The 24,670-nt window shown below is 68.8% G+C and overlaps 1 protein-coding gene across 7 annotated transcripts; it reads left to right on the plus strand.

The window, feature by feature from the left end:
- The first annotated feature begins 971 nt into the window (after positions 1–971).
- On the plus strand, positions 972–24,257 carry CAMK2B (calcium/calmodulin dependent protein kinase II beta). 7 transcript variants are annotated; one of them, XM_075523737.1, is made up of 21 exons: positions 972–1,111; positions 4,000–4,094; positions 6,846–6,905; positions 7,522–7,576; positions 7,685–7,750; positions 9,552–9,624; positions 10,316–10,418; positions 10,959–11,042; positions 11,619–11,713; positions 11,947–12,069; positions 12,166–12,249; positions 12,804–12,846; positions 13,384–13,458; positions 15,148–15,188; positions 15,267–15,338; positions 16,732–16,776; positions 17,097–17,145; positions 21,115–21,190; positions 21,270–21,364; positions 22,300–22,534; positions 22,610–24,257. In XM_075523737.1, the coding sequence occupies exons 1-20, from the start codon at positions 1,047–1,049 to the stop codon at positions 22,530–22,532; spliced, it is 1,632 nt and encodes a 543-aa protein (XP_075379852.1). In that variant the 5' UTR covers positions 972–1,046; the 3' UTR covers positions 22,533–22,534; positions 22,610–24,257. The 7 variants fall into 7 exon arrangements, with proteins under 7 accessions (XP_075379852.1, XP_075379853.1, XP_075379854.1 ...); XM_075523738.1 differs by having other exon boundaries at positions 22,300–24,257; XM_075523739.1 differs by lacking the exon at positions 16,732–16,776.
- The last annotated feature ends 413 nt before the right edge of the window (positions 24,258–24,670 follow it).

Below are 24,670 nucleotides of genomic sequence, written 5' to 3' on the forward strand. Positions count from 1 at the left end.
CAGTCCCCCACGGCCGCCCACGGTCCCCATGGCAACGGCAGCGCCAGCCGCCAGCCGCCCACCCGCGCTCGCCCCGCGCCCCGGGGTGGGCACCCGCCTGCCCGCGCCCCTCGCCGCCCACCCACCCGCTCGCCCCCGGCCCCACGGGTGACGTGTGCCGCACCCCAGCCAGGCCCTGGGGCTGCTGGTGGCCTCCAGGGTGGCCTCTTGTGTCCCCCCCCAAAAAACTGCCCCCCCCCGCAAGGCTCTGGCACTGGGGGGCTTCAAGGTGCCCTTGGGGGAGGCGGGGGGGGGGGGATTTTTGCCCCCCCAGACCCCTCCCGGGTGTTTTGCTTGGGGGGGTTGGAGCCTGGAGGGGTTGTTTGGGGTGACATTGGTGCGGGGGGGGGGGTCGATATTGGGGGGGGCATAGAGGGGTGTCCCCGGGGGGGGTATGCAGGGATGGTGGAGGGGGTCCTCGAGGGGGGTGTCTGGATATTGGGGTCTTGGGGGGTCGGGGTCCGGGGCGGGGGGGGCGAATTTGGGGTCCTTTGAGGGGGATGTGAGATCCCCGGGGAGGGGACATGGGGATATTGGGGGGGGATCCCGGGGAGGGGGGCTGGATATGGAGATTTGGGGGGGGGGGGGGGGGGGAATCCCGGGGAGGGGGGCTGGGTACGGGGCCTTTTGGGGGGGTGGATGTCAGTGCCCCCACCTGGGGGGGATTCGGAGTAAGGGGGTCCGGGGGCGGCTGGTCTGGTTATGGGGCCCTGGGGGGGGTCCAGCCCCGGAGGGTGCGGACGGGGACCGGGGTGTGGGGGCGATCCGGGGGGTGGTCCCCGGCGCGGGGGCAGGTCCGAGCCGGGGGGTGCCCGGGGGGGGGGGTGGGATCCCAGCCGGGGGGGGGGGGGGGCGGGCGGCGGGGGCTGTCCCGGGCTGGTGCCTCCCCCGGCCGGTGCCTCCCCCGGCCCGGCAGCGCCTCCTCCCGCCCCCCCGCGCCAGGCGGAGCCGGAGCCGGAGCGGAGCCGGTGCCGGGGCGGCTCATTGCGGCGCGGCGCGGCGGCAGCATGGCCACCACCGTGCCCTGCACCCGCTTCACCGACGAGTACCAGCTGTACGAGGAGATCGGCAAGTAAGGGCCGCCGGCACCGGCACCGGCACCGGGCACGGCCCCGGCCCCGGCCGCGGGCGGAGCGCGGGGGGCGGCGGGGGGCGGGGGGCGCTGCCCGGGGCTCCGGCCGCCGCTCGGTGCAGACGTGACGCATCCCCCCCCCGCGGGACGGGGCACCCGGGACCGGCCCCCACCCCCCCGCCGACCCCCCCCGGGACCGGCCCTGCCCAGCCCCCCCCCCCCCCCGCACTGCCCTCCCCCCGGTACTGGCCCTGCCCCCCCCATACCGGCCCCCCCCCCCCCCCCCGGTCCGGTACCTGTCGTGTGTCCACCCCCCCGCACCCCCTCCCGGCCCCGGCCGCAGGGACCCCCGGGCCTTACAGCCCCCCCCGGCGGCCCGGACCCCCCGGTTGCTCCGGGTCCCCCCCCGTCCCCATAGACCCCCCCCCGTCCCTGCAGCTGCCTCATTCCCAAAGGACCCCCCGATCCTTATGGACCCCCATCCTGACAGACCCCCCCGATCTTTCCTGACCCCCCCCAGTCCTCAGCTATACCCCAGTCACCCCAGACCCCCCGCAGTCCCTCCAGATCCCCCCCAGTCCCCAATCACCCAGCCCTATAGGCCCCCCCAGTCCTTATAGCCACCCCTGACCCGATGGACCCCCCATCCTTATAGACCCCCCCATCTCTCCTGACCCCCCTGTCCTCATAGATCCCCCAGCACTCCCGATCTCACCCCTGGCTCCTACGGACGCCCCCAGTCCTTATAGCCCCTATAGACCCCCCTCCTCACAGACCCCCCCCATCTCTCCAGATCCCCTGGTCCTTATAGCCGCCCTGGTCCTTACAGACCCCCATCCCTCCAGACCCCCCCAAAGCCCTTACCGACACCCCCCAGCCCGCATAGCCACACCGTCCTTATAGACCTCCCAAGCCCCCCAGACCCCCTCAGTCCTGATTAGACACCCCCCCCCCGAGACCTTATAGCCCCCCTGGTCCCTATAGACATCCCTCATCCTCCAGACCGTCCTTGAGTCCTTATAAGCACCTGCTCCTTTTGGACCCCCCCCCATCCTCCAGGCCCCCCTCGCCCCCCACCCCTATAGATACCCCCCATCTCTCCAGCCCCCCCACCCCCCCCCTATCTATAGACCCCTCATCCATATATCCCTTCTGGTCCTTATAGACCCTCCTCATCCTCCAGTCCCCCCAGCCCCTGTTAGACCCCTTTGGGCCTTATATAACTCCCCAAATCCGCTAGCCCCCCCCCCCCCCCCGCCGGTCCTTATAGACGCCAGCCCTTCTGGACCCCCCTAGTCCTTAACGACCCCCAGGTCCCCCCGCCCCCCCCCGGCCCCTTCCCCCCCCCCCCGACCCCCCCCGCGTCCATGACCCCCCCCCGGGCGGGTGTTGGGGGGAGCTGAGGAGGAGCTTGTCTGGGGGGGCTCATTTGCCCCCAAGGCCGGGGGGGGGCAGATCCCCCCGACCTGCCTGCAGGGCTGGGGGAGGTAAAAATGGGGGGGGGCAGGTGGGGGCAGACCTCGTCAGGGGAGGGGGGGACCGGGGGGGACCCCCCCATAGCGGGGGGACATTTTGCAGGGGTAGACGTGGTCCCTTTGGGGGTACCGGGGGGGGGACGTGGTGCCATCGCGGGCTGTTCCCTCGCTCTCCCCAAAATCCAGCCTGTCCTGGTTGCCATGGCAACGTGGTTCCCCCGCCCCCCCCCCCCCCCCCCCCATCCCTCCGTGTCACCCGCCAGCCACCGCGCGTGTGTCCCCGTCCCCCCCCCGCCGGGATTGTCGGGGACATCTGCCCCCGGCGGGTGGGGAAACTGAGGCACAGCCGGGGGGTCCGTGACAGTCGTCCCTCCCGCAGGAGCTGGCACCCACCGTGTCCCCTGTCGCTGGGGCCGCGTGGGGAGGGGACGGGGGGGGTGGGGACGGGGGGTGCCAGGCCCCGGGGAGTTCCCCCTTGTCCCCCGGCGGTGGCACGGTCCCCACCATCCCGGCCAGCGCGGGGCCCGCGGTGTCCCGGGACGTGGGGACCCGGTGTGGTGGCAGGGGACGGCCTGGTGCCCGGCCTCCCGGGGCCCACGTGTCCCCCGCGGGACCCTCGGCGGGGCCGGGGTGCTGCCGGGCTCCGCCGTGTCCCCAGCCCGGCTCGTCCCCTCTGTGCCCCCCCCGACGCTGCCCTGACCCCCCCCGGCATGGGTGCTGCGGAGCACGGGGGGGCACCCGCTGCCCCTGGGGACCCTGGCAGGCAGGGGACGGGCAGGGGACGGGCAGGGGACGGGCAGGGACGTCGGTCCCGGCAGGTGGACAGGTGGTGGCGGCACTTGGAGGGGCCGCGGGCGAGCGGGTGCTGCCGCCCGGCGTGCGCACGGCCACGCTGTCCCCGTCCCTGTCCCCGGGGGGCCGGTGGCCGATGGCTCCCCGTGCCCCGCCGCGCCCGCAGCCGGGCCCCGTGCCCGCTGCCACCACCGCCATCGCCGCCGCCGCCGCCGCCGCCGCCAGTGCCGCCACCATGGCCACCGCCGCCATCCGGGCCACCCGCCGTCCCCATGGCAACGGGCTGCCGGTGCCGGCTCCTTCCCGCGACCCCCCCGGCGATGCCGGCCCCAGCCCCCGCCAGGCGCTCGCCCCACCGAGCCCCCCCCTCCCCCCCCGCCCGGCACCCCCGGCACCCCCCACCCGCGGTTCCCGGCGAGCCTGCGGCGGGGGCCGAGCGGCATCGGGGCCCCCCGGTGTCGGGGCTCACCCCCCGGGTGCTGAGTCACGGCCGGCGCAGCCCCCGGCCACAGGGTGCTGAGTCACGGGTGGGAGCCCACCCGTGCCTGCTTTGGGGGGGGGGGGGAGGGGGGGGCTGAGGCAGGCGGGGGGCGCTGAGCCTGTCCCCCTCCCCCTCCCCAGGGGGGCTTTCTCGGTGGTCCGGCGCTGCGTCAAGCTCTGCACCGGCCATGAGTACGCCGCCAAGATCATCAACACCAAAAAGCTCTCCGCCAGAGGTAGGACCCCCCCGTGACCCCCCGGCACCCATGGGGTGGGTGCCCTCGGGGCCACCCCCAGCCCGGCCACCCCGGTGCCCATGGTGACACCCGTGGTGCCCATGACACCCACGGCACCCGTGATACCCACGGCACCCGTGACACCCATGGCACCTGTGGTGCTCCTGGCAAAGGGTGCCGGCCGAGGGTGGGGGGTGCTCCGTGGGGGCCGGATCAGGCCCTTCCCGTCCCCGTTCCCTCCCGCTGCCCCGCGGGGTCCGTCCCCCCCGCCCCGGGCTGCACCCGTGGTGTCCCCTGCGGGGTGTGCACACGTGTGAGCAGGCTCTGCGTGTGCGTGTGTGTGTGTACATGCATATGCTATGTGCAAAGGTGCGTGTGCGTGCACGGGTGTGAGCAGTGTGTGTGTGTGCACTGGCGTGCGAGTGTGTGCGCGCACGCGTGTGTGTTCACGGGTGTGTGTGTGCACACGTGTGTGTTCATGGGTGTGTGTGTGCACACGTGTGTGTGTTCATGGGGGTGTGTGCGTGAGTGTGTGTGTGCATGCGTGTGTGTGCATGCGTGTGTGTGTTCATGGGTGTGTGTGTGTGTTCATGGGTGTGTGTGTGTGTTCATGGGTGTGTGCACACACACATGTGAGCAGTGGGGGCTGTGCATGAGTGTGTGTGTGCATGGGGGGTGTGCTGAGCGTGCATGGGGGTGTGCACACAGTTGTGAGCAGGCAGAGCGTGTGCGTGTGTGTCAGTGGGTGTGCGGGTGTGTGTGCACACCTCAGCAGTCTGTGTGTGCAGTGCGTACCCAGGCGTGTGCACCGCACGCATGGGGCTGCGTGTATGTGCACGCGTGTGAGCAGGGCGTGTGCGCGTGCACGTCCTGTGCCATGGGGCGTGTGCACACCTCAGCAGCGTGCGTGTACGCTGTGTGCGAGGGGGGTGCGCGCACGCCCGAGTGGGGTGCGCGCCGTGCGCGTGGGGCGTGTGCAGGTGTGGGGCGTGTGTGTGCGCAGCGTGCGCGGGTGTAGGTGTGGGGGTGTGCCCCCGCGTGAGCAGGCAGCGTACGGTTTCACTGAGTGCGTGGGGGTTACTCTGCGTGTGTACACACGTGTGCGCGCACAAGTGTGAGCAGCGTGTGTTTGCTCTGTGCGAGTACAGCGTGCATGGGGGGGGTGCGCACACATGTGTCCACATTGTGTCCGTGCACGCGTGTGTGCGGGCGGGGGGGTGTGAGCCATGTGTGATCATGGCTATACACGTGTGTGTGTACACATGCACTCGTGTGCGGGGGGTGTGAGCATGCGCACACCCCTGTCCGTGTGTCCGTGTGCCCTCCCCACCCGGCACAGCCCTTCCCTGCTCACAGCCTGGGCTGCCCTCGCCCTGCCTGTCCCTGCCTGTCCCTGCCCGGCCCCCCCCACCCCCCCATCCCCCAAGCCACCCCCCAGGCAGCAGCGGGGCGCAGCGGGGCTGGGACAGCCTGTGCGCACAGGGACAGCCGCACACAGGGACAGCCACGCACATGGGTACAGCCGCACGCCCCGGTACATGGGCATACACAGGTACAGCCGCACGCACAGGTACAGCCGCACGCTTGTACAGCGGCAATCGCAGGTACACGCGTATACAGCCACGCACAGGTACGCGCGCACACACAGATACAGCCACACGTAGGTACACCCGCACCGACAGGTAGAGCCGCTCACATGGGTACAGCTGCGTACCCTGGTACACGGGCACGCACGGGTACAACCACACACACGGGTACAGCCGCACGCTCGTACAGGTACAGCCGCACGCTCGTACAGTGGCAAACACGGGTACACGTGTGCACAGACATACAGCCACACACAAGTACAGCTGCGTGCGCACACACGGGGGTACAGCCACACACACACAGGGACAGCCACACACACACAGGTACAGCCGCATGCAGGTACAGCCGCACACACAGGTACAACCACATGGATGTACAGCTGCAAACGCATGTACCGCCACACACTGGTACAGCAGCACACACAGGTACACGTGCACGTATGTACAGCTGCACACAGAGGCACACCTGGGCACACGGGTACAGCCGCACACAGGCACACCCGCACAGACAGGCACACCTGCACACACGTGCACAACTACAGGCACATGTACTACCCCCTTGCATGGACAACCACACATACACCCACACGCCTGCACACCCGCAACACGTACACAACCACACATGTGCACAGCCACACACGTGTGCACAGCCACACGTGCTTGCACACTCACACACATGCACACACATCCATACACGCACAACACAGATGTACATCCGCACACGCACAGCTGCATAAACATGCACAGCCGCACACACGTGCACACCCGCGCACGCGTGCGCACACCCGCACACCTGTGCACACCCGCACACCCGTGCGCACCTCCACATGGGCACACCTGAAGACACACGCACACCTCCACACGTGCACACCCAGACACACTAACACCCACGTGCACACGCCCACGGGTGCACACCCACACACACGTGCACACCGGCACACGCCTGCACAGTCCCCACACATGTGCACCGGCACCCGCCCCCCACTGCACCCCTGTGCACCCCCGCACACCCCCACCCGCACACCCGCAGAGCCATGGGCACCTGCAGGCTCCTCCGGCCAGGGACGGGGACGGGGACAGGTGACCCCCTGCGGTGCGGGTGGGGCCAGGGTGTCCCGGGGTGGGGGACGCGGGCGGGTGCCCTGCCTGACCCCTGTGTCCCCAGACCACCAGAAGCTGGAGCGGGAGGCCCGCATCTGCCGGCTGCTGAAGCACTCCAACATCGGTGAGTGGCGCCTGGCCCCGGACACGCTGGGTGCCACCCTGGGGACACGCTGGGTGCCCACCTGGGGACACGTGGAGTCTCACGCTTGGGGTCCTGCTACGTGCCACCCCAGGGACACGCTGGGTGCCACCATGGGGGGGGTGCCACCCTGGGAACGGGCGGGGTCCTGCTGGGTATCAGCCCTGGGACAGGCTGGGTGCCACCACGGGGCTGTGCTGACTGCCGCCCAGGGGACACGCTGGGTGCCGCCCTGGGGACACAGTGGGTGCCACCTGGAGATATGCTGAGTGCCCCTCTGGGGACATATGGGGTCCCACCCTTGGGGTCCTGCTGGGTGCCACCATTGGGACATGCTGGGTGCCCCCCTGGGGACACAGCGGGTGCCACTCTGGGGTCCTGCTGGGTGCCCCCTGGCACATGCTGGGTGCCACCTTGGTGACATGCGGGGTCTCACCCCTGGGGTCCTGCTGGGTGCCCCCCCGGGGACATGCTGGGTGCAGGTGTGAGGGCTGCACGTGACACGGACACGCGTGTGCCACACGTGTCGGCTGCCCAGGGGCCGTGGGCTGCCGAGGCTGAGCCTGTCCCTGTCCCCGTCCCCGTCCTGTCCCCGCAGTGCGGCTCCACGACAGCATCTCGGAGGAGGGCTTCCATTACCTCGTCTTCGACCTGTGAGTGCGGCGGGGGGGGGGTCAGGGGGTACGGGCGGGTCCCGGGGGGGTTGGGGGTACCCGGGCGCCGGGGTCCCGGGGTGACGCGGTGCCCCGGCTGCGTTGCAGGGTGACCGGCGGCGAGCTCTTCGAGGACATCGTGGCGCGGGAGTACTACAGCGAAGCCGATGCCAGGTGAGCCCCCGCGCCCCCCCAGACCCCCCCAAACCCCCCTGGACACCCCCAGCCCCCCAAGTGCCCCCCCCCGGGGGGCTGCAGGGATGGGGCAGCTCCAGCAAGGCAGGCAGGGGGGGCACCCAGTGGGTGGGGGTGCGCCCCCCCCCCCCCATTATCGTAACCCCCCCACCGGCTCCATCCTGCTGCCGGGTGCTCAGTGGGGCCCCCCCACGTCCCACCCCCCACTCCATGCTCCCCCCCTGCCGCTGAGGCCTGGCGCTGTCGTGACATGTGCTGAGGGGGGGCTGGTGGCGGGTGGGGGGCCCCCAGGGCCCCCCCCGTGCCGGTACCGAGCCCCCAGTGCCCTGTGTGCCCGCCGTGTGCCCGTCCCCGTGGTCTCTGGGCTTTCACAACATTGTTTCTCCCCCTCTCTCGTTCCCCCCATCTCCGCCCCGTCCCCGTCCCCGTCCCCCCCCGTGCCCCCCACCCCCCCGGTCCATCCCCACCCCGTCCCCCCCGTCCCTTCCCGTCTCCCATCACGCGTCGCTCGGGCTCTGTGCGTGTCCGTGTGTCCGTCCGTGTGTCCGTCCGTCCCACCGCTGCCCCTCCACTCGCTGACCCCCCCGGCACCCCCTTCCCTCTGTTTTGCCTCCTGCCGCCCCACCTGCCCCCTACCTGCCTTCCTGCCCCCCAACCTGCCCCCCAACCTGCCCCCCCCCCCCGTCCTGCTCCCTCCTGCCCCTGGATCCTCCCATCCCCCTCTCCTGCCCCCCCTCCCAACCCTGCCCCCCATCCTGCCCCCCACTCCCACCCCTTTACCCCCCCATCCTGCCCCCCACTCCCATCCCGTTCCTCTCCATCCTGCCCCCCATCCTGCCCCCTTCTCCCACCCCTTTACCCCCATCCTGCCCCCCTCCCACCCCTGCCCCCCATCCTGCCCCCCTCCCGCCCCCTTTACCCCCTCCTGCCCCCCGCCCCCGCCCCCGCCCCCCGTTTTGTTTTGCAGTCACTGTGTCCATGAGCTATTAGCACGCGTTTCTCCCACCCATCACTTTGCCCCTGTGCAGAGGGAGCCGCAGGTCAGTATAACGGGGGGGGCCGGGGGGGCCGTGCCCCCCGCGCTGCCCCCGCCCGCCGGAGCATCCCGCTTCCCGGCCCCCCGCTCCCCTTGCCGGGACCCCGCTTTGGGGCTCTCTCCTCCCTCCTTTTTCTGCCCCCCCCCCCTTTTTTTGCCCCCCCCCCGCCCCCCCCCTGCAGGGAGGTTGCCCCCCGCCATGCCCCAGCACCCCCAGCAGGGCAGGGGCCCCCCCTTCACCCCCATTTCAGCCTCTCATCCCCCCGCTCCTTCCCTCTTTCTTTCTTGTCTCGTCTCCATCCGCCCTCCCCGCACCCCCCGTCCCCCCCCCGCTGTGAGTCCTGTCTGGGGACCCCGGTGTCCTGGCGGCAGCAAGGCTGGGGGGGTCCCCATGGTGGGGGGGGCACAGCAGCACCATTAGGGTGTCGCCCACGGCTCCGTGCCAAGATGGGAGCACCCCCTGATGGGCACCCAGGGGTGACCCCCCAGGCGGTGACCCCCCAGGGGTGATCCCCCCAGGCAGGGGTACGGGGGGGTGCCATGCTCAGCACCCCCCCCCCAATACAAGATCACCGCTTGTTTTTGTAGGGTCCCCCCCAGGGTGCAGCGGGGTGCCGGCAGCGGGGCAGGGGGGCGGTTTGGGGGGGGCACAGGTCCCGGGTGCCCCCGGGCAGGGGGGGTGTGGGGCTGGCGGGGGGGGCAGCGTGCCCCTGACCCCCCCCCCCCTCCGACATTTGCACGCAGCCACTGCATCCAGCAGATCCTGGAGGCCGTCCTCCACTGTCACCAAATGGGGGTCGTCCACAGGGACCTCAAGGTGAGTGTGTCCCCCCCATCTGTCCGTCTGTCCATCCCTCTGCACACGGTGGTCCTCCCCCCTCCCAGCTCTCGAGGTCCCTGGGTCCCCACAGCTTGGGGGGGGCCCTGGCTCAGTGGGTCCCCAAGCCCCAAGGTCCTAGGGGGGGTCACTGCGCTCCCCCAGGGGCTGGGGGGGTCCCCTCTGCTCTGAGTGCCCCCAGCTGCCATCTCCCCTTTCCGGGGGTGGTGTGAGCCCCCCCCAGTCGCAGCACGCTCCTGCGCCGAGTTGGGTGTTCACTGTGACCCCCCGCTCGGCCCCACATCCCCCTGTTGGGGTGCGGCGGGGGGCACGAGCCGGGTGGGAAGTGGGGACGGGGACGTGCCGGGGGGGGGCTCACGCTTGGCTATGGGGTGGGGGCTGGGACACGGGGCTGGGGCTGGGAGGGATACGGGGTGATGCTGGGCAGGGATGGGTGGGATACGGGGTGACGCTGGGTGACGGGGTGACGCTGCGCTGGGGCTGGACGTGGGGCTGTGCCACCCGGGCACCCCCGGGTGTTCGGCACGGGGCGCACGCAGCCGGCAGAGCCGCTGCCCGTGGCACGGGGCTGGCAGCCGGGCAGGGCCCGCTCGATGGTGGCTGCAAAGCCCCCTCTGCTTCCTCCCCTCTCCTCCTCTTCCCACCCCGTGCCCGGCGCTGCCCGCGGCAGCCGGAGAACCTGCTCCTGGCCAGCAAGTGCAAAGGGGCGGCGGTGAAGCTGGCCGACTTCGGCCTCGCCATCGAGGTGCAAGGGGATCAGCAGGCCTGGTTCGGTGAGTGCCACCGCGTCCCCGTGCCCGCTGCGTCCCTGCCCTGTGCCCAGCACATCCCTGCCCCGTGGCCAGCACGTCCCTGCCCCGTGGCCACCACGTCCCTGCCCCGTGCCCGCCGCGTCCCTGCCCCGTGCCCAGCACGTCCCTGCCCCGTGGCCACTGCGTCCCTGCCCCGTGCCTGCCCTGTCCCTGTCCCGTGCCCACCATGTCCCCCCCATGCCCACCGCGTCCCTGTCCCTTGCCCACTGCGTCCCTGCCCCGTGCCCAGCACATCCGTACCCCGTGGCCACCACGTCCCTGCCCCGTGCCTGCCCTGTCCCTGTCCCGTGCCCACCACGTCCCCCCATGCCCTCCGTGTCCCTCCCCCATGCCCAGCACAGCCCTGCCCCATGCCTGTGCCCCAGTCCCATGCCCACAGCGTCCTGCCCTGTGCCCGCCCTGCCCCTGTCCCTGCCCCTGTCCCTGTCCCTGTCCCTGCCCCGTGCCCGCTGCCTCCCGCCCGCCGCGGCTCAGCTCGGCTCCCACCCGTCTCCGTCCCAGGCTTCGCGGGCACGCCCGGCTACCTCTCCCCTGAAGTCCTGCGCAAAGAGGCCTACGGCAAACCCGTGGACATCTGGGCATGCGGTAAGAGCCTGTCCCTGTCCCTGTCCCTGTCCCTGTCCCTGTCCCAGCCCGTCCCAGCCCGATCCCCTTCCCAGTCTCTTCCTGATCCCATCCTGATCCCCTTCCCACTCCCATCCTGTCCCCTTCCTGTCTCCATCCTAGTCCCATCCCATTCCCATCCCAGTCTCATCCTGATCCCCACCCCAGTTCCAGACTGGTCCCGTCCCAGTTCCTGTCCCAGCCCTATCCCAGTCCCTCATCCTGGTGCCATCCCTGTCCCCATCCTGGTGCTCTCCCCTTCTCCATCCTGGTGCCATCCCTGTCCCCATCCCTGTCCCCATCCTGGTCCTGTCCCCTTCACCCTGGTCCCATCCTGGCCCGCGGCCATCCCAGGCTGCGTGCCCCGGCCGTGCCACGCTCTCCCGGGCGGGCGGGCGCTGCCGCGGGGAACGGTGCCATCCCGGCAGCACCGGGGAGGCTGGTGTGGGGACAGGCCGTCCTGGGGACACCGCTCCCCTGGGGCAAGGCTGGAGGGAGCCACGGGGAGGCTGGGGGTCCCCGTCCCCCCCAGCCCTGACCCCGCTCTCCCTCGCCCAGGCGTCATCCTGTACATCTTGCTGGTGGGCTACCCGCCGTTTTGGGACGAGGACCAGCACAAACTCTACCAACAGATCAAGGCCGGTGCCTACGACGTAAGTCCCCGGTGCCAGGCAGCCCCCACGCTGTGGCCGGCTGGCTCGTTAACCCTGGAACCTACTGAGGGACACTACAGCTAATGACCACCAGGGAGAGCCTCGGGGGGGGGGGACTTTGGGCCACATCTCCGGTGGCTGGCTGGGGACGCGTGGGGAGGTGGAGGGACACAGGTGCCGTGAGGCTGCCACTCCCTAGCCGTCACCCCGCCATGTCCCCATCCCCCCCGCAGTTCCCTTCGCCCGAGTGGGACACGGTCACCCCCGAAGCGAAAAACCTCATCAACCAGATGCTGACCATCAACCCCGCCAAGCGCATCACAGCCCACGAAGCCCTCAAGCACCCGTGGGTCTGCGTAAGTGCTCTCCCCCCTCCCCGGCGTCCCCTTGGCGTCCCTCCCTGGGCTGGTGGCCGCCGGCGCCTGGCACTGACCCCCTCCTGTCCCCCACAGCAACGCTCCACCGTGGCCTCCATGATGCACAGGCAGGAGACGGTAGAGTGTCTGAAAAAGTTCAACGCCCGGAGGAAGCTCAAGGTGAGTGAGGGCTTCTCCCGGGAGAAGCGTGGGCTGGATCCGGCCCTGGCCCTGCCTGGTGTTTGCCCCCCCCCGGCACGGCACCACCCTGCCCGTCCCCGGAGCTTTCCCACGGGCGCAGTCCCACCCCGTCCACGCCCCGGTGCAGTTCGGTCGCATCCTGGCAGCGCCCGGTGCAGCGCGGTCCCGTCCCGGCCGCCCCACGGTCCCATCCCGGCCGTGCCCGGCGCTTCCCTGCCCAGCGCGGTCCCGTCCTGGCAGCGCCCGGCGCTTTCCCGTGGGGCACGGGCCCGTCCCAGCGCTGCCCTGGTCCCATCCGGGCCGTTCCTGGTCCGCTGCGCTCCCGTCCTGGCCGTGCCCGGTGCTTTCCCGTGGGCCACGGTCCCGTCCCGGCGGTACCCGGCGCAGCGCGGCCCAGCCCTGCCCCCGCCCACGTCACACGGGGCCGTGGCCCCGTCCTGCACCCCCCCCCCCCGTCCCATCGCCGAGGACCGGGGGCCCCCCCTGCACCCCTCTGCCCCCCCCGCCCTCATCCTGCCCCCCCTCCCTTCCAGGGCGCCATCCTCACCACCATGTTGGCCACCAGGAACTTCTCAGGTAAGGGGGGGCTCCCGCTGGCCGGGGGGGGCCGGGGGCCGCAGCCCCCCCGCCCGCAGCCCCCGCCGAGGCCGGTGCCCCCCTCCCCCCTCTCTCTGTCGCTGTCTTTCTCTCTTTCTCCCCCCCCATCCCCTAACCCCCCCCCCCCCATTTTTTCCCTGTCGGCGAGGACGGGGGCGTGCGTTAGCCAAGGGGGGGGCAGGATCCGGCCCCCCCCGCCCCACGCACACAGCAGCAGGTAGTGCCCGGTCCCCGTGTCCGTCCCCCCCCCCCACTCCGGTGGCTGGCGGGGAGGGGGACGGGACACGGGGGGGGGGAGGGGGAACGACGGAGCAGCGCCAGCCACCCCCAGGCCTGAGGCCGGGGTGATGGGCACCCCAGGACTTGTTGTTGGGGGGGGTGGGGGATGGGAAGGTGGGGGTCCCGGCTGCAGCCCCCCCCCCCCACCTGCCCCCCCCGCCCCTAACAGGAGCTCTGCTCCCTTTCTCTCCTCTCTCTCTCTCTCCTGCCCGCCCTCTGCCCGTCTCCTGCCCGCAGTGGGCAGACAGACCACCGCTCCTCCGACCATGTCGGCGGCCGCCGCCGGGGCCCCCCTGGGGCTGGTGGAACAAGGTAGACGCGTCCGCAAAGGGCCCCCCCGGCCCCCCCGGCCCCGCTTGGTTTCTGTGTGTCCCCGTCCCCCCCCAGATCCTTCGTCCCCATGTCCCCGTCCCCCCCATCCTCTTCCTCACGCCCCCACCCCCCCCCTCAACAGGTTTCGGGTGCCCTCCTCGGAAATCGGAGCGCATGCATGGCCCCCCCGCATTGCCCCCCCCACCCCTCCTGCATCCCCCTCCCCAGCCTCTCCCCCTCCCCACGGGGACCGAGAGATGCCACTGTCCCCCTCCTGCTGTCACCCCCCGGCTGGCCCCGGAGGGATCTCTGCACACACACCCCCCCCCCGCAGCGCTTCCCCCCCACCCCCCATCCCAGGGGGGGCTGCTTGGGTGCTTGTGCCCTGCTCTGGGCCGGTGGTCCCTGGGTGGGGGGGGGACACGCACTATGGTGGCACCCCCAAGGACCACCAAGGACCCCCGCCTGGGTCAGCAATGGGGAGCTGGGGGCAGGGGGGTGATAATTTTAGGGTGCCCCCCCATTGCTCCCACCCCACGGCACTGCCCCCCCCCTCCCCGCACACAGGGGGGGCACACCGGTGCATGGAGGGGGGGGCAAACCGGCCGCATGCCCCATGTCCCCCCTGTGTCCCCCCCTGTGTGTGTCCCCCCCCGCATGCCCCCCCCGCATGTGCCCCCCCCGCACGCCCCCCGCACGGCTTCCCGAGAGCTGCAGCCGGTGTTCGTGGCGCCGCGAAACACTCGGCGGGTCTTAAACCGTGCCCCCCCCAGGGCTACAGCTGCTCCCCCCTGCTGGGGATCCCCCCTCGGCCCCCCCCAATTCGGCTCTGGTTTAAGCCCCCACCTCTCAGCGCCCGCCTGCTTTCGGAGGAGGGACCGGGACCCTTGGGGACACCCCACCACGGACCCCCGTGGGCACATGGGTCTGCCGGGGGGGGGGGCAGGGGTGTCCCCTCCCCCCCCCCCCTTCCCTGCCCCCCCTGTTGGGTGCTGCTCCGTGCCACCCTGCTATCACCAGACTTGTCACCTCACAGCCCCTCCCCCCCCCGTGACACTGGCAGGGGGGTCCCCGAGCTCGGAGGAGCGATGAGGATGCTCGAGGTGACCCCCTCCCCCTGCCACTTGTGTCCCCCCCCAGGTCCCTGTCACCCCCCCCCGCCCCCCCACTGGCCAGAGATCGCGATAGCAGTGACAGATGCTCCTCCCCACCCCCCGTCCTCGTCCCCCTCCAGGGTGACACCGGGGGGAGCACAGGGGGCCGCCCCCCTCCGAACTCAACTCATCTTTTTTATGGTTTTTTTATGTTTTTCCCTTTTTCCTCCTTCCCCCCCCCGTTTCTCTCTCGCCCCCCTCTCTCGCTTTCCTCTCTGCATTTCTCCAAGGTAAGCCAGCTCTGCCCCCCCCCGCGGGGGCCACCAGGATGGGGACCCCCCCCAGCTCATGTGTGCGTGTCCCAGGATGGGGACACCCCCCCAGGTTGGGGACACCCCCCGTAAGATGGGGACACCCCCAGGATGGGGACACCCCCCTCCCAGTGTGTGTGTGTCCCCGACACCGGGGTGGCGGGTGCTGCCAGCACCTGGGGGGCATCAGGGTGGGGGGCCGGGGGGGTCGGGGGGGATGACACGGCGTCCCTTGTCCCCAAGGGAGGGGACAGCCACTGACGCTCTCTCCCCCCTCCCCGCAGCAGCTAAGAGCTTATTGAACAAGAAGGCGGACGGCGTGAAGGTGAGGGGCCGCGGGGGAGGCCGTGGGGGGGCCACCCCCCCCGTGTCGCTGAGCCCCCCCACTTTCTCTCCCCCCCAGCCTCAGACCAACAGCACCAAAGGCAGCGCCGGCGTCACCAGCCCCAAGGGGACGCTCCCGCCCGCCGCGCTGGTAGGTGCCCCCGCACCCCCCCGCACCTCCCCGGCCGGATCCATCCCGCCAGCCCATCCCATCCATCGCCATGCGCCCCCCCCCGCCTCATCCGGCTGTCTGTCCGTCCGTCAGTCCCTGGTGTCAGTGGGGATGGGGGGGGTGTCCTGGGGACGGGGATGGAGGGGGGGGTGCAGGATACGACCGTGGGGTGCCCCACAACATGGACGGCAAGGTGGGTGCAGGGTACGGGCACGGGGGTGCCCCACCGTGAGGACAAGGTGGGTGCGGGGTACGGGCACGGGGGTGCCCCACCGTGAGGACAAGGTGGGCGCGGGGTACGGGCAGGGGGATCCCCGGTGACGTGGACGGCCAAGGTGGGTGCAGGGTGCGGGCACAGAGATGCTCCTGCCCCAGGGACAAGCGAGGCGGGTGCAGGGTACGACCGCGGGGTGCCGCGTCGTGCAGACGGCGAGGTGGGTGCGGGATACGGGCGCGGGCACGGGGGTGCTGAGCACGGCCCTGCCGGTAAGGTAAGCGCCGGGCACGGGCACGGGGCTGCCCGGCCGGCAGAGCGGGTGCGGGATGCGGGGATGCCCTGGCAATGCCGACAGCGAGGCGGGTGCAGGACGCGGGCACGGGGGTGCCCACCACGACCCAGCCGGCACGGTGGGTGCAGGATACGGGCACAGGGGTGCTCACCGCGAGCAGGGGGTGCAGGGTACGGGCATGAGCCTGGCTGGCTGGTACCGGGAGTGCAGGACACGGACCTAGGGGTGCCCAGCCAGCACAGCGGGCGCAGGATTTGGCCGTGGGGACGCCTCACCGGTACAGTAAGTGCAGGATATGGGCACGACGACGCCTGGGCGGCACAGCGAGTGCAGGATACGGGCACGGGGATGCCCAGCTGGCAGAATGAGCGCGGGGTACAGGCGTGAGGATGTCCGGCTGGTGCTGGGAGCGCAGGACGCAGGCGAAGGGACGTCCAGCCCGCGCGGCGAGCGCAGGACGCGGGCCTGGGGACGCCTGGCAGGTACAGCGAGCGCGGGCACGGGCGGAGGGATGCCCGGCCAGCACAGCGAGTGCAGGATACGGGCACGGGGCTGCCCTCCACGACCCGGCCGGCTGCTCCTCGCCCGTCCAGGGGGTCCCGCTGCGTCTCTCTCTCCCCCCCGCTATTTCCCCCCTTTTCCCCCCCCCGCCTCCGTCTTTCTGTGAATTAAACCATTTGGCTTTCGCTGGACTAATGACTCTCTGCTTCTCTCCCCCCTCTGCCCCTCCCCGAATCCGGTCTGGGTCTCTCTTCGCCCCCGTCCGCGTGCCGCTCACTCCGTCGTCCCCCCCCTCCGTTGTCCCCCCCGGGCTCTCGCTTCCTCCCCCCCCCCCGCCTCTGTCTCTCTCCCTTCTCCCGTAGGAGCCTCAAACTACCGTAATTCATAACCCCGCGGACGGCATAAAGGTATTGCTGCCTCTCTTCCCTTCTCGCCTCGCCCGCGTTCGTTAGCCCCCGGGGTCGTTTGGGGCCCCGCTTTCCGCCTCCATCCTCCCCCCAGCATCAGCCATGGCGCAGGGCGGGGAGGGGGCTGACGTGGTGCTGGAGCGGATGAGGATCGCGCACGGGGCGCGGTGACGGCGGGGGCTCCCCCCCCCACAGCATCCGGCATCGCCGGCGTCCTGCCGAGCCCCAGCCGGGCTCACCCCCCCCATCCCCGGCTGGGCCGGATTCTGACCCTCTCTGTTTGTGTCTCTCCCCCTGCACCGCCGCCGTCCCGCTGGCAGGAGTCGTCCGATAGCACCAACACCACCATCGAGGACGAGGACACAAAAGGTGACGGGGGCATGGCAGGGCTGCGGGGCGGGGCTGGCGCTGGGATGCACTGGGAGGGTGCTGGAATGCACTGGGATGGTGCTGGGATGGCACTGGGATGCACTGAGATGGCACTGGGATGCACTAGGATGGCGCTGGGATGCACTGGGATGGCACTGGGATGCACTAGGATGGCACTGGGATGGCGCTGGGATGCACTGGGATGGCGCTGGGATGGCACTGGGATGCACTGAGGTGGCACTGGGATGCACTGAGGTGGCACTGGGATGCACTAGGATGGCGCTGAGATGCACTGGGATGCACTGGGATGGCACTGGGATGCACTAGGATGCACTGGGATGGTGCTGGGATGGCACTGGGATGCACTGAGGTGGCACTGGGATGCACTAGGATGGAGCTGGGATGGCACTGGGATGCACTGAGGTGGCACTGGGATGGCGCTGGGATGCACTAGAATGGAGCTGGAGCTGGGATGCACTGGGATGGTACTGGGATGCACTGAGATGGCACTGGGATGCACTAGGATGGCGCTGGGATGCACTGGGATGGAGCTGGAATGCACTGGGATGCACTGAGGTGGCACTGGGATGCACTAGGATGGAGCTGGGATGCACTGGGATGGCACTGGGATGCACTAGGATGGAGCTGGGATGGCACTGGGATGCACTGAGGTGGCACTGGGATGGCGCTGGGATGCACTAGGATGGAGCTGGGATGCACTGGGATGGTACTGGGATGCACTGAGATGGCACTGGGATGGCGCTGGGATGGCACTGGGATGGCACTGGGATGCACTGAGATGGCACTGGGATGCACTAGGATGGCGCTGGGATGCACTGGGATGGCGCTGGGATGGCACTGGGATGCACTCAGGTGGCACTGGGATGCACTAGGATGGCGCTGGGATGGCACTGGGATGCACTAGGATGGTGCTGGGATGCACTGGGATGTCACTGGGATGGTGCCAGGATTCATTGGGGTGCACTGGGATGGCACCAGGATGCACTGGGATGGCACTGGGATGCACTGGGATGGAGCTGAGATGCATTGGGGTGCACTGGGATGCACTGAGATGGCACTGGGATGCACTGGGATGGAGCCGGGATGTACTGGGATGGCACCAGGATGCATTGGGGTGCACTGGGATGCGCTGGGATGGCACCAGCATGCATTGAGGTGTGCTGGGATGGCGCTGGGATGTCACTGGGAGGGAATGGGATGGCATCAGGATGTGTTGGGATGCACTGGGATAGAGCTAGGATGGAATGGGATGCACTGGTATGCACTGGAATGGCTCTGGGATGGCACCAGGATGCATTGGGGTGCACTGGGATGGAACTGGGATGGCATTAGGATGCATTGGAGTGAACTGGGGTGGAACTGGGATGGATCAGGATACGCTGCAATGGCATGGGGACACACTGGGATGGCACTGGGATGCATTGAGATGGCACTGGGATGCACCAACATGCACTGGGATGGCACTGGGATGCACTGGGATACACTGAGATGGCACTGGGGTGGACTGGGATGGCACTGGGATGCATTGACATGCACTGCGTCACACTGGGACGCAGTGAGATGGCACTGGGATGCACCAGCATGCACTGGGATGGCACTGGGAGGCAGTGGGATGGTACCAAGGTGAATTGAGATGCACTGGAATGGCAGTGGGATGCACTGGATGGAACTGGGGTGTACTGGGATGGATTGGGATGCACTGGAATGGCACTGGGACACGGCAGGATGGCAACGATGTGCAGTGGGATGTCACTGGGATGCACTGGGACAAACTGGAGTGTAATGATAGGCTCTGGAATAGCACCGGGACATACTGGGATGGAACTGGGCTGTGTTGGAATGGCACTGGAATGGCACTAGGATGCAATAGGATGGCACTGGGACATACTGGGATGGAACTGGGCTGTGTTGGAATGCACTGGAATGGCACTAGGATGCAATAGCATGGCACTGGGACATACTGGGATAGAACTGGGCTGTGTTGGAATGCACTGGAATGGCACTAGGATGCAATAGCATGGCACTGGGACATACTGGGATAGAACTGGGCTGTGTTGGAATGCACTGGAATGGCACTAGGATGCAATAGCATGGCACTGGGACATACTGGGATGGAACTGGGCTGTGTTGGAATGCACTGGAATGCACTGGAATGCACTGGGATGAACTGGGGTGGCGTTGAGATGCACGGGGACGCACTGGGATGTGGTGGAGTGGCGCCGAGATGCACTGGAATGGCACTGGAACCCATTCGGGTGACACAGGGATGGACTGGGATGGCACTGGGACACAGTGGGATGGGACCAAGACGAGTTGAGATGCACTGGAATGGCAGTGGGATGCACTGGATGGAACTGGGGTGTACTGGGATGCACTGGAATGGTACTGGGATGCACTGGGAAGCAATAGCGTGGTACTGCAGTGCACTGGGATGGAACTGGGATGGATTGGGACGCACTGGAATAGCACTGGGACACAGCAGATTGGCACTGAGATGCAGTGGGATGTCACTGGGATGCACTGGGGCAAACTGGAGTGTAACGATAGGCTCTGGAGTAGTACTGGGACACACTGGGCTGGAACTGGGCCGTGTTGAAACGCACTGGAGTGGCACTGGGGTGGCACTGGGTGGCACTGGGATGCACTGGGGTGGCATCAGGATGAAATGAGGCATTGGGATATAGTGGAGCGGGCTGCATTGGGATGGCACTGGTACATACTGGGATTGCACTGAGTGCATTGGGACACACTGGAATTCAACAGCATGACACTGGCATGGAACTGGGGTGAACTGGAATGCGCTGGAAGGGCACTGGGACACAGCAGGTTGGCACTGGGTTGCATTGAAATGCACTGGGATGGCCCTGAGATGTACTGGTGTAAACTGGGGTGTATCGGGATGCCCCGGAATGGTACTGGAACAGTCCGGGATGTAACCGAGAGGTAGTGGAATGCACTGGGATGGCACTGGAACGTACTGGGGTGTCACTGGGATGCACAGGATTGCACTGGGGTGAAACTGGGGCGTATTGGAATGAACTGGAATGGCACTGGGGTGCAAGGGGATGGCACTGGAATGCACTGGGATGTATCGGAGTGCTGGAGCGGCACTGGGATGCACTGGCACACGCTGGGATGCAATAGGATCGCACTGGGGCGTGTTGTGACGCACTTGCACGGAACTGGGATCTATTGTAATATACTGGGGTGCACTGGAACGGCACTGAGACGCAGTGGGGTGGCACTGGGAGACAGCGGTGTGGAACTGGATGTATTGGGATGCACTGGAATGGCACTGGGATATACTGGGACATGCAGGGGTAACATTGGGATGTGCTGGGAAGCACTGGGACATGCTGAGCTGGTACTGGGAGGGCACTGGGGTGCCTGAGCATGCTGGGAGGGCACTGGGATGGCACTGGGCAGCACTGGGACATGCTGGGAGGGCACAGGATCCCCGGGCTGTGGGGGCGCTGATACTGGTGTGGCAGAGCTGCGGGGGCCCTGGGCATGCAGAGGTCCCTGTCTCTGTCCCCGTGGTCCGTCTGTCTGTCCCCATGGCCCACGTGTCTGTCCCCATGGTCAGTCTGTCCCCAAGGTCCATGTGTCTGTCCTCAAGGTCCATGCGTTTGTCCCCATGGTCCATCTGTCTGTCCCCATGGTCCGTCTGTCTGTCCCCATGGTCTGTCTGTCTCCATGCCCCCCCCCCCCCCCCGCGTCCCTTCTCCGTGTCCCATGTCACCATGTCACCATGTCCATCCCAGCAGCCCGTCCACCCATCCCCATGGCGCGTGTCCGTCCCTCTCCCACCCAGCCCCCCGCCACCGTCGCCACCGTCCCGTCCCCCCCGTCCCTCCCCTCCGCCCCAGGGGACCCCGGTGCGGGGACGGGGACGGGGACGGGGACGTGGCCGTGGCGCTGACGCTGTCGCTGGCCGTCCCCCCCCAGCCCGCAAGCAGGAGATCATCAAGATCACGGAGCAGCTCATCGAGGCCGTCAACAACGGGGACTTCGAGGCCTACGCGTGAGTGGGGTCCCGCGGGCGGGGCCGGGCGGGGCCGGGCGGGGCAGGGCGGGGCCGCTGCTCACCCGCTGCCTTGCAGGAAGATCTGCGACCCAGGGCTCACCTCCTTCGAGCCCGAGGCCCTGGGCAACCTGGTGGAGGGCATGGACTTCCACCGCTTCTACTTCGAGAACTGTGAGTGCCCGCCCTGCCCGCGCCCTGCCCGTCCTGCCTGTCCTGCCTGTCCCCTGCCCGTCCTGCCTGTCCCCCTTGCCTGTTTCCCGTCTGCTTGCCCGTCCTGCCTGCCCAGCCCATCTGGCTGCCTGCTTAGCTGTCCATCCTCCTGTCCTGCCTGTCCCTCTGTCCGTCCTGCCTGCCTGCTCCCCTGTCTTGCCTGTCCGCAGCCCTCCCCCTGCCTGCCCATCCTGCCGGTCCCCTGCCTGTTTGCCTTCCCTCCCCGTCTGCCCCCCCGCCTGCCTGCCAGGCAGTCTTGTCCATCCCCGCCCTTCTTCTGCCTGTCCGTCTGTCCATCCAAACTTCCCAGCCCCTGCCCAGCCCCTGCCTGCCTGTCCCCTGCTTGGTCCCTCTGACCGTCCACCCTGCCCGTCCCCTGCCTGTCCTCTGCCTGGCCGCTGCCTGCTGCCCTGCTCGTCCTGCCTGTTCCCCAGCTGTTTCTCTTCTGCCTGCTTCTCCGTCCTGCCTGCACCCTCCCTGCCCGTCCTATCTGCCTGTCTGTCCTGTCTGTCTGTCCTGTCTGCCTGTCTGTCCTGTCTGTCTGCCTGCCCATCCTGCCTGTCTGTCCTGTCTGCCTGTCTGTCCTGTCTGTCTGCCTGCCCATCCTGCCTGTCTGTCCATCCACCCCTCCCTGCCTGTATCCCTCCCTGCCTGCCCGTCCTGCCTGCCTGTCCATCCTGCCTTTATCCCTCCCTGCCTGCCTGTCCATCCTGCCCGTCCTGTCTGCCTGCCCGTCCTGCCTCCCTGCCTGTATCCCCCCCTGCCCGTCCCGCCTGCCTCCCTGTATCCCTCTCGGCCTGCCCATCCCCGTGCCTGCTCGGCCGTCCACCCGCCTGCCCTGCCAGCATCCCTGCCCGTTCCCCTGCCTGCCCCGCTGACGGCCGCCCACCCCGCAGTGCTCTCCAAGAACAACAAGCCGATCCACACGACCATCCTGAACCCCCACGTGCACGTCATCGGGGAGGACGCTGCCTGCATCGCCTACATCCGCCTCACCCAGTACATCGACGCCCAGGGCCGGCCCCGCACCAGCCAGTCCGAGGAGACCCGCGTCTGGCACCGCCGCGACGGCAAGTGGCAGAACGTCCACTTCCACGGCTCGGGGGCCCCCGTCGCCCCGCTCCAGTGAAGGTGAGCGCGGGATCGGGGGTAGAGGGGTGCCGGGGTGCCCCGGTTCTGGCTCATCGGGGTCCCCCATCCCCGCAGAGCTCGCGGTGGCTGTCCTGGTTCCAGCCTGACGGAGACGGCGATGGGAGCCGAGCCGGCAGCCGGAGCTGCGGCCCCGAAGCACGCGTCCGCATGCCTGTCCCCCCTCTGCCCCGGCCCCTGCTCCTCCCCCCTCCAGTGCCTGTGTTTGCAGAAAACAAAAAGACAAAAAAAAAAAAAAAAAAAGACGACAACAACAAAAAAAAGGAAAAAAAAAAACCAAAAAAAACCATAAAGGGGGGAAAAAAAAATCTAAACCCCAACCCAACCACACACACTCAAAATCCAACCCAGCCGCTCGGCCACAGACAGGGGGGGCTGGGGGGGACGCCCCCGCAGCCAGACCCCCCCTCTCTGCCCGTCTCCGCCTGGGGGTGTCTCCCGGCTGGCGGGGGGGGCGGTCCTGGCCCCCGCTCCCGGCTGTGCTTGTGGCGTTTCGCTGTCGCTGGTGGTGGATGTTGTTCTTTGGACTCCGCTTTCGCTCTTTCCCTCCCCGGTCCCTGTACATAGAGAGAGCTCTTTATTTTTGAATTCCCACGGGGGTCCCCGGCCACGGGGTGCTGCCGGGTGGTAAGCGAGGTGGGGGGGGGACGCAGACACCCCCCCCCCCCAAAGTCCGGCGCTGCCCCCGGGGGACCGAGGCTGATGCCGGGCGCTGCGGGGGCAGGGGGCACGGTGGGTGCCTTTGGGAGGGTCCCCCGACGGCCACCCCCGTGTCCCCATCCCGGCGGCAAAGACCGGGCACCCACACCCCATTTCCCCCTCTCCCGGCAGGCGGGTGGCCGGGTGCCGGCTCCGGGTGCTGGTGGGTTTTGGCAGGGGTGAGAGGGTCGGGGGGGGGGGGGGGGGGGGGGGAACGCAGGTGCCACGTAATGGGGCTGGGGGGTGGCCGGGGGCTGCGGCCCAGGCGGCGGGGATCGGGGCGGGGGGATCGGGGCGATCCAGCCAGCACTGACGCAGCATCGAAAGCACTTTAGACTAAGAGAACGGGTCTCTTAGGGGGCACAGGCTGCTCCGCCGCGTGCCGGGGGTCCCCCGGCCGCTCCCCGCCACGGCACGGGGGCACCGGGCAGCACCCCTGGCCCGGCCGAGGGCGTTGGCTCCCGTCCCGCACCCCTTCCCCCGGCCGGCGCTCGGGGGACCCCGTCTCCCCCTGACTCCCCTTCCCCGGGGAGGCATCACCCCGCTCCGGGCGCTCTCCGGCTCGGCCACACGTTTTCCCCGGGGTTTCCGCTTCCTCCATCTCCGCGTCCGGAGGTGCCGTGTGTTGCTGGGGGCTGTTTTTTGGCTGGGGGGGGGTGGGGGGGTGGGGTGGGGGAGATTTTTTTTTTTTTTAATTATTATTATTATTTTTTTTCTGCATGCCCTTTGCGCGGGAGCAAACCTCGGGCGCTAACGCTGTATGTCGAGGAGCTGAGCTGAGCTGTTACTGTCCCATGAATGCTGGTGGATCGTTGCCAAATTTTTCTCTTCTCCTCCCCTTTTCTCTCATTCTTTTTCCATCCCCCCCGCCCCCCCCCCGGCATATCCCCCCCCCCCAACCCCTTCGTCTTTTCTTTCTGAGCCTTGTAAGTGTAAAAGATGACTCTGATTTCGTTTTTGTCTCGGGAAAACTGCAAATAAATTATGAGGAAAAACAACCGACCAAAAAAAACCAAAACCCTAGCTGGAGGGAGAAGGCTGAGTCAATCCGTACCCGCCGCCTTGCCCCGTGGCCGTGCCCCCCCGGCCCAATCCCCCCCCCCGGGAAGCCGCACAGAGGCTCAGAACCGGGCTACAACCGCCAAAGACAACTTTATCCCAGCCTGGCCGGTGCGGCCAGCGGCACAGAAACGATAGGCAACACCGATCACGATACAATCTCGCGCGAAAGCTTTTTTTTTTTTTTCCCCTTCCAGAGGAGGAGGAAGAGGAGGCGGCGAGGGCTGCTGGGCACCCAGCGGGTGCTGAGCCCCCCCGGGCTGACGGGAGCAGGGGAGAGGGTCTCCGAGCCGCAGGGAAGCCAGGCGAGCCCCCCCGGCCACCCCGCAGCCCTGCTCCCCTCCCGCCGGCGCAGAGACC

This window comes from Mycteria americana, chromosome 23 (genome assembly GCF_035582795.1).
Source record: "Mycteria americana isolate JAX WOST 10 ecotype Jacksonville Zoo and Gardens chromosome 23, USCA_MyAme_1.0, whole genome shotgun sequence".
NCBI lineage: Eukaryota > Metazoa > Chordata > Aves > Ciconiiformes > Ciconiidae > Mycteria > Mycteria americana.

Coding starts and splice junctions, on each gene's coding strand:
- CAMK2B (XM_075523738.1), top strand. CDS start 1,047: ATGGCCACCACCGTGCCCTGCACCCGCTTCACCGACGAGTACCAGCTG. Junction 11,714..11,946: donor TCAAGGCCGGTGCCTACGAC/GTAAGTCCCCGG, acceptor TCCCCCCCGCAG/TTCCCTTCGCCCGAGTGGGA. Junction 21,365..22,299: donor CCGCTTCTACTTCGAGAACT/GTGAGTGCCCGC, acceptor CCCACCCCGCAG/TGCTCTCCAAGAACAACAAG.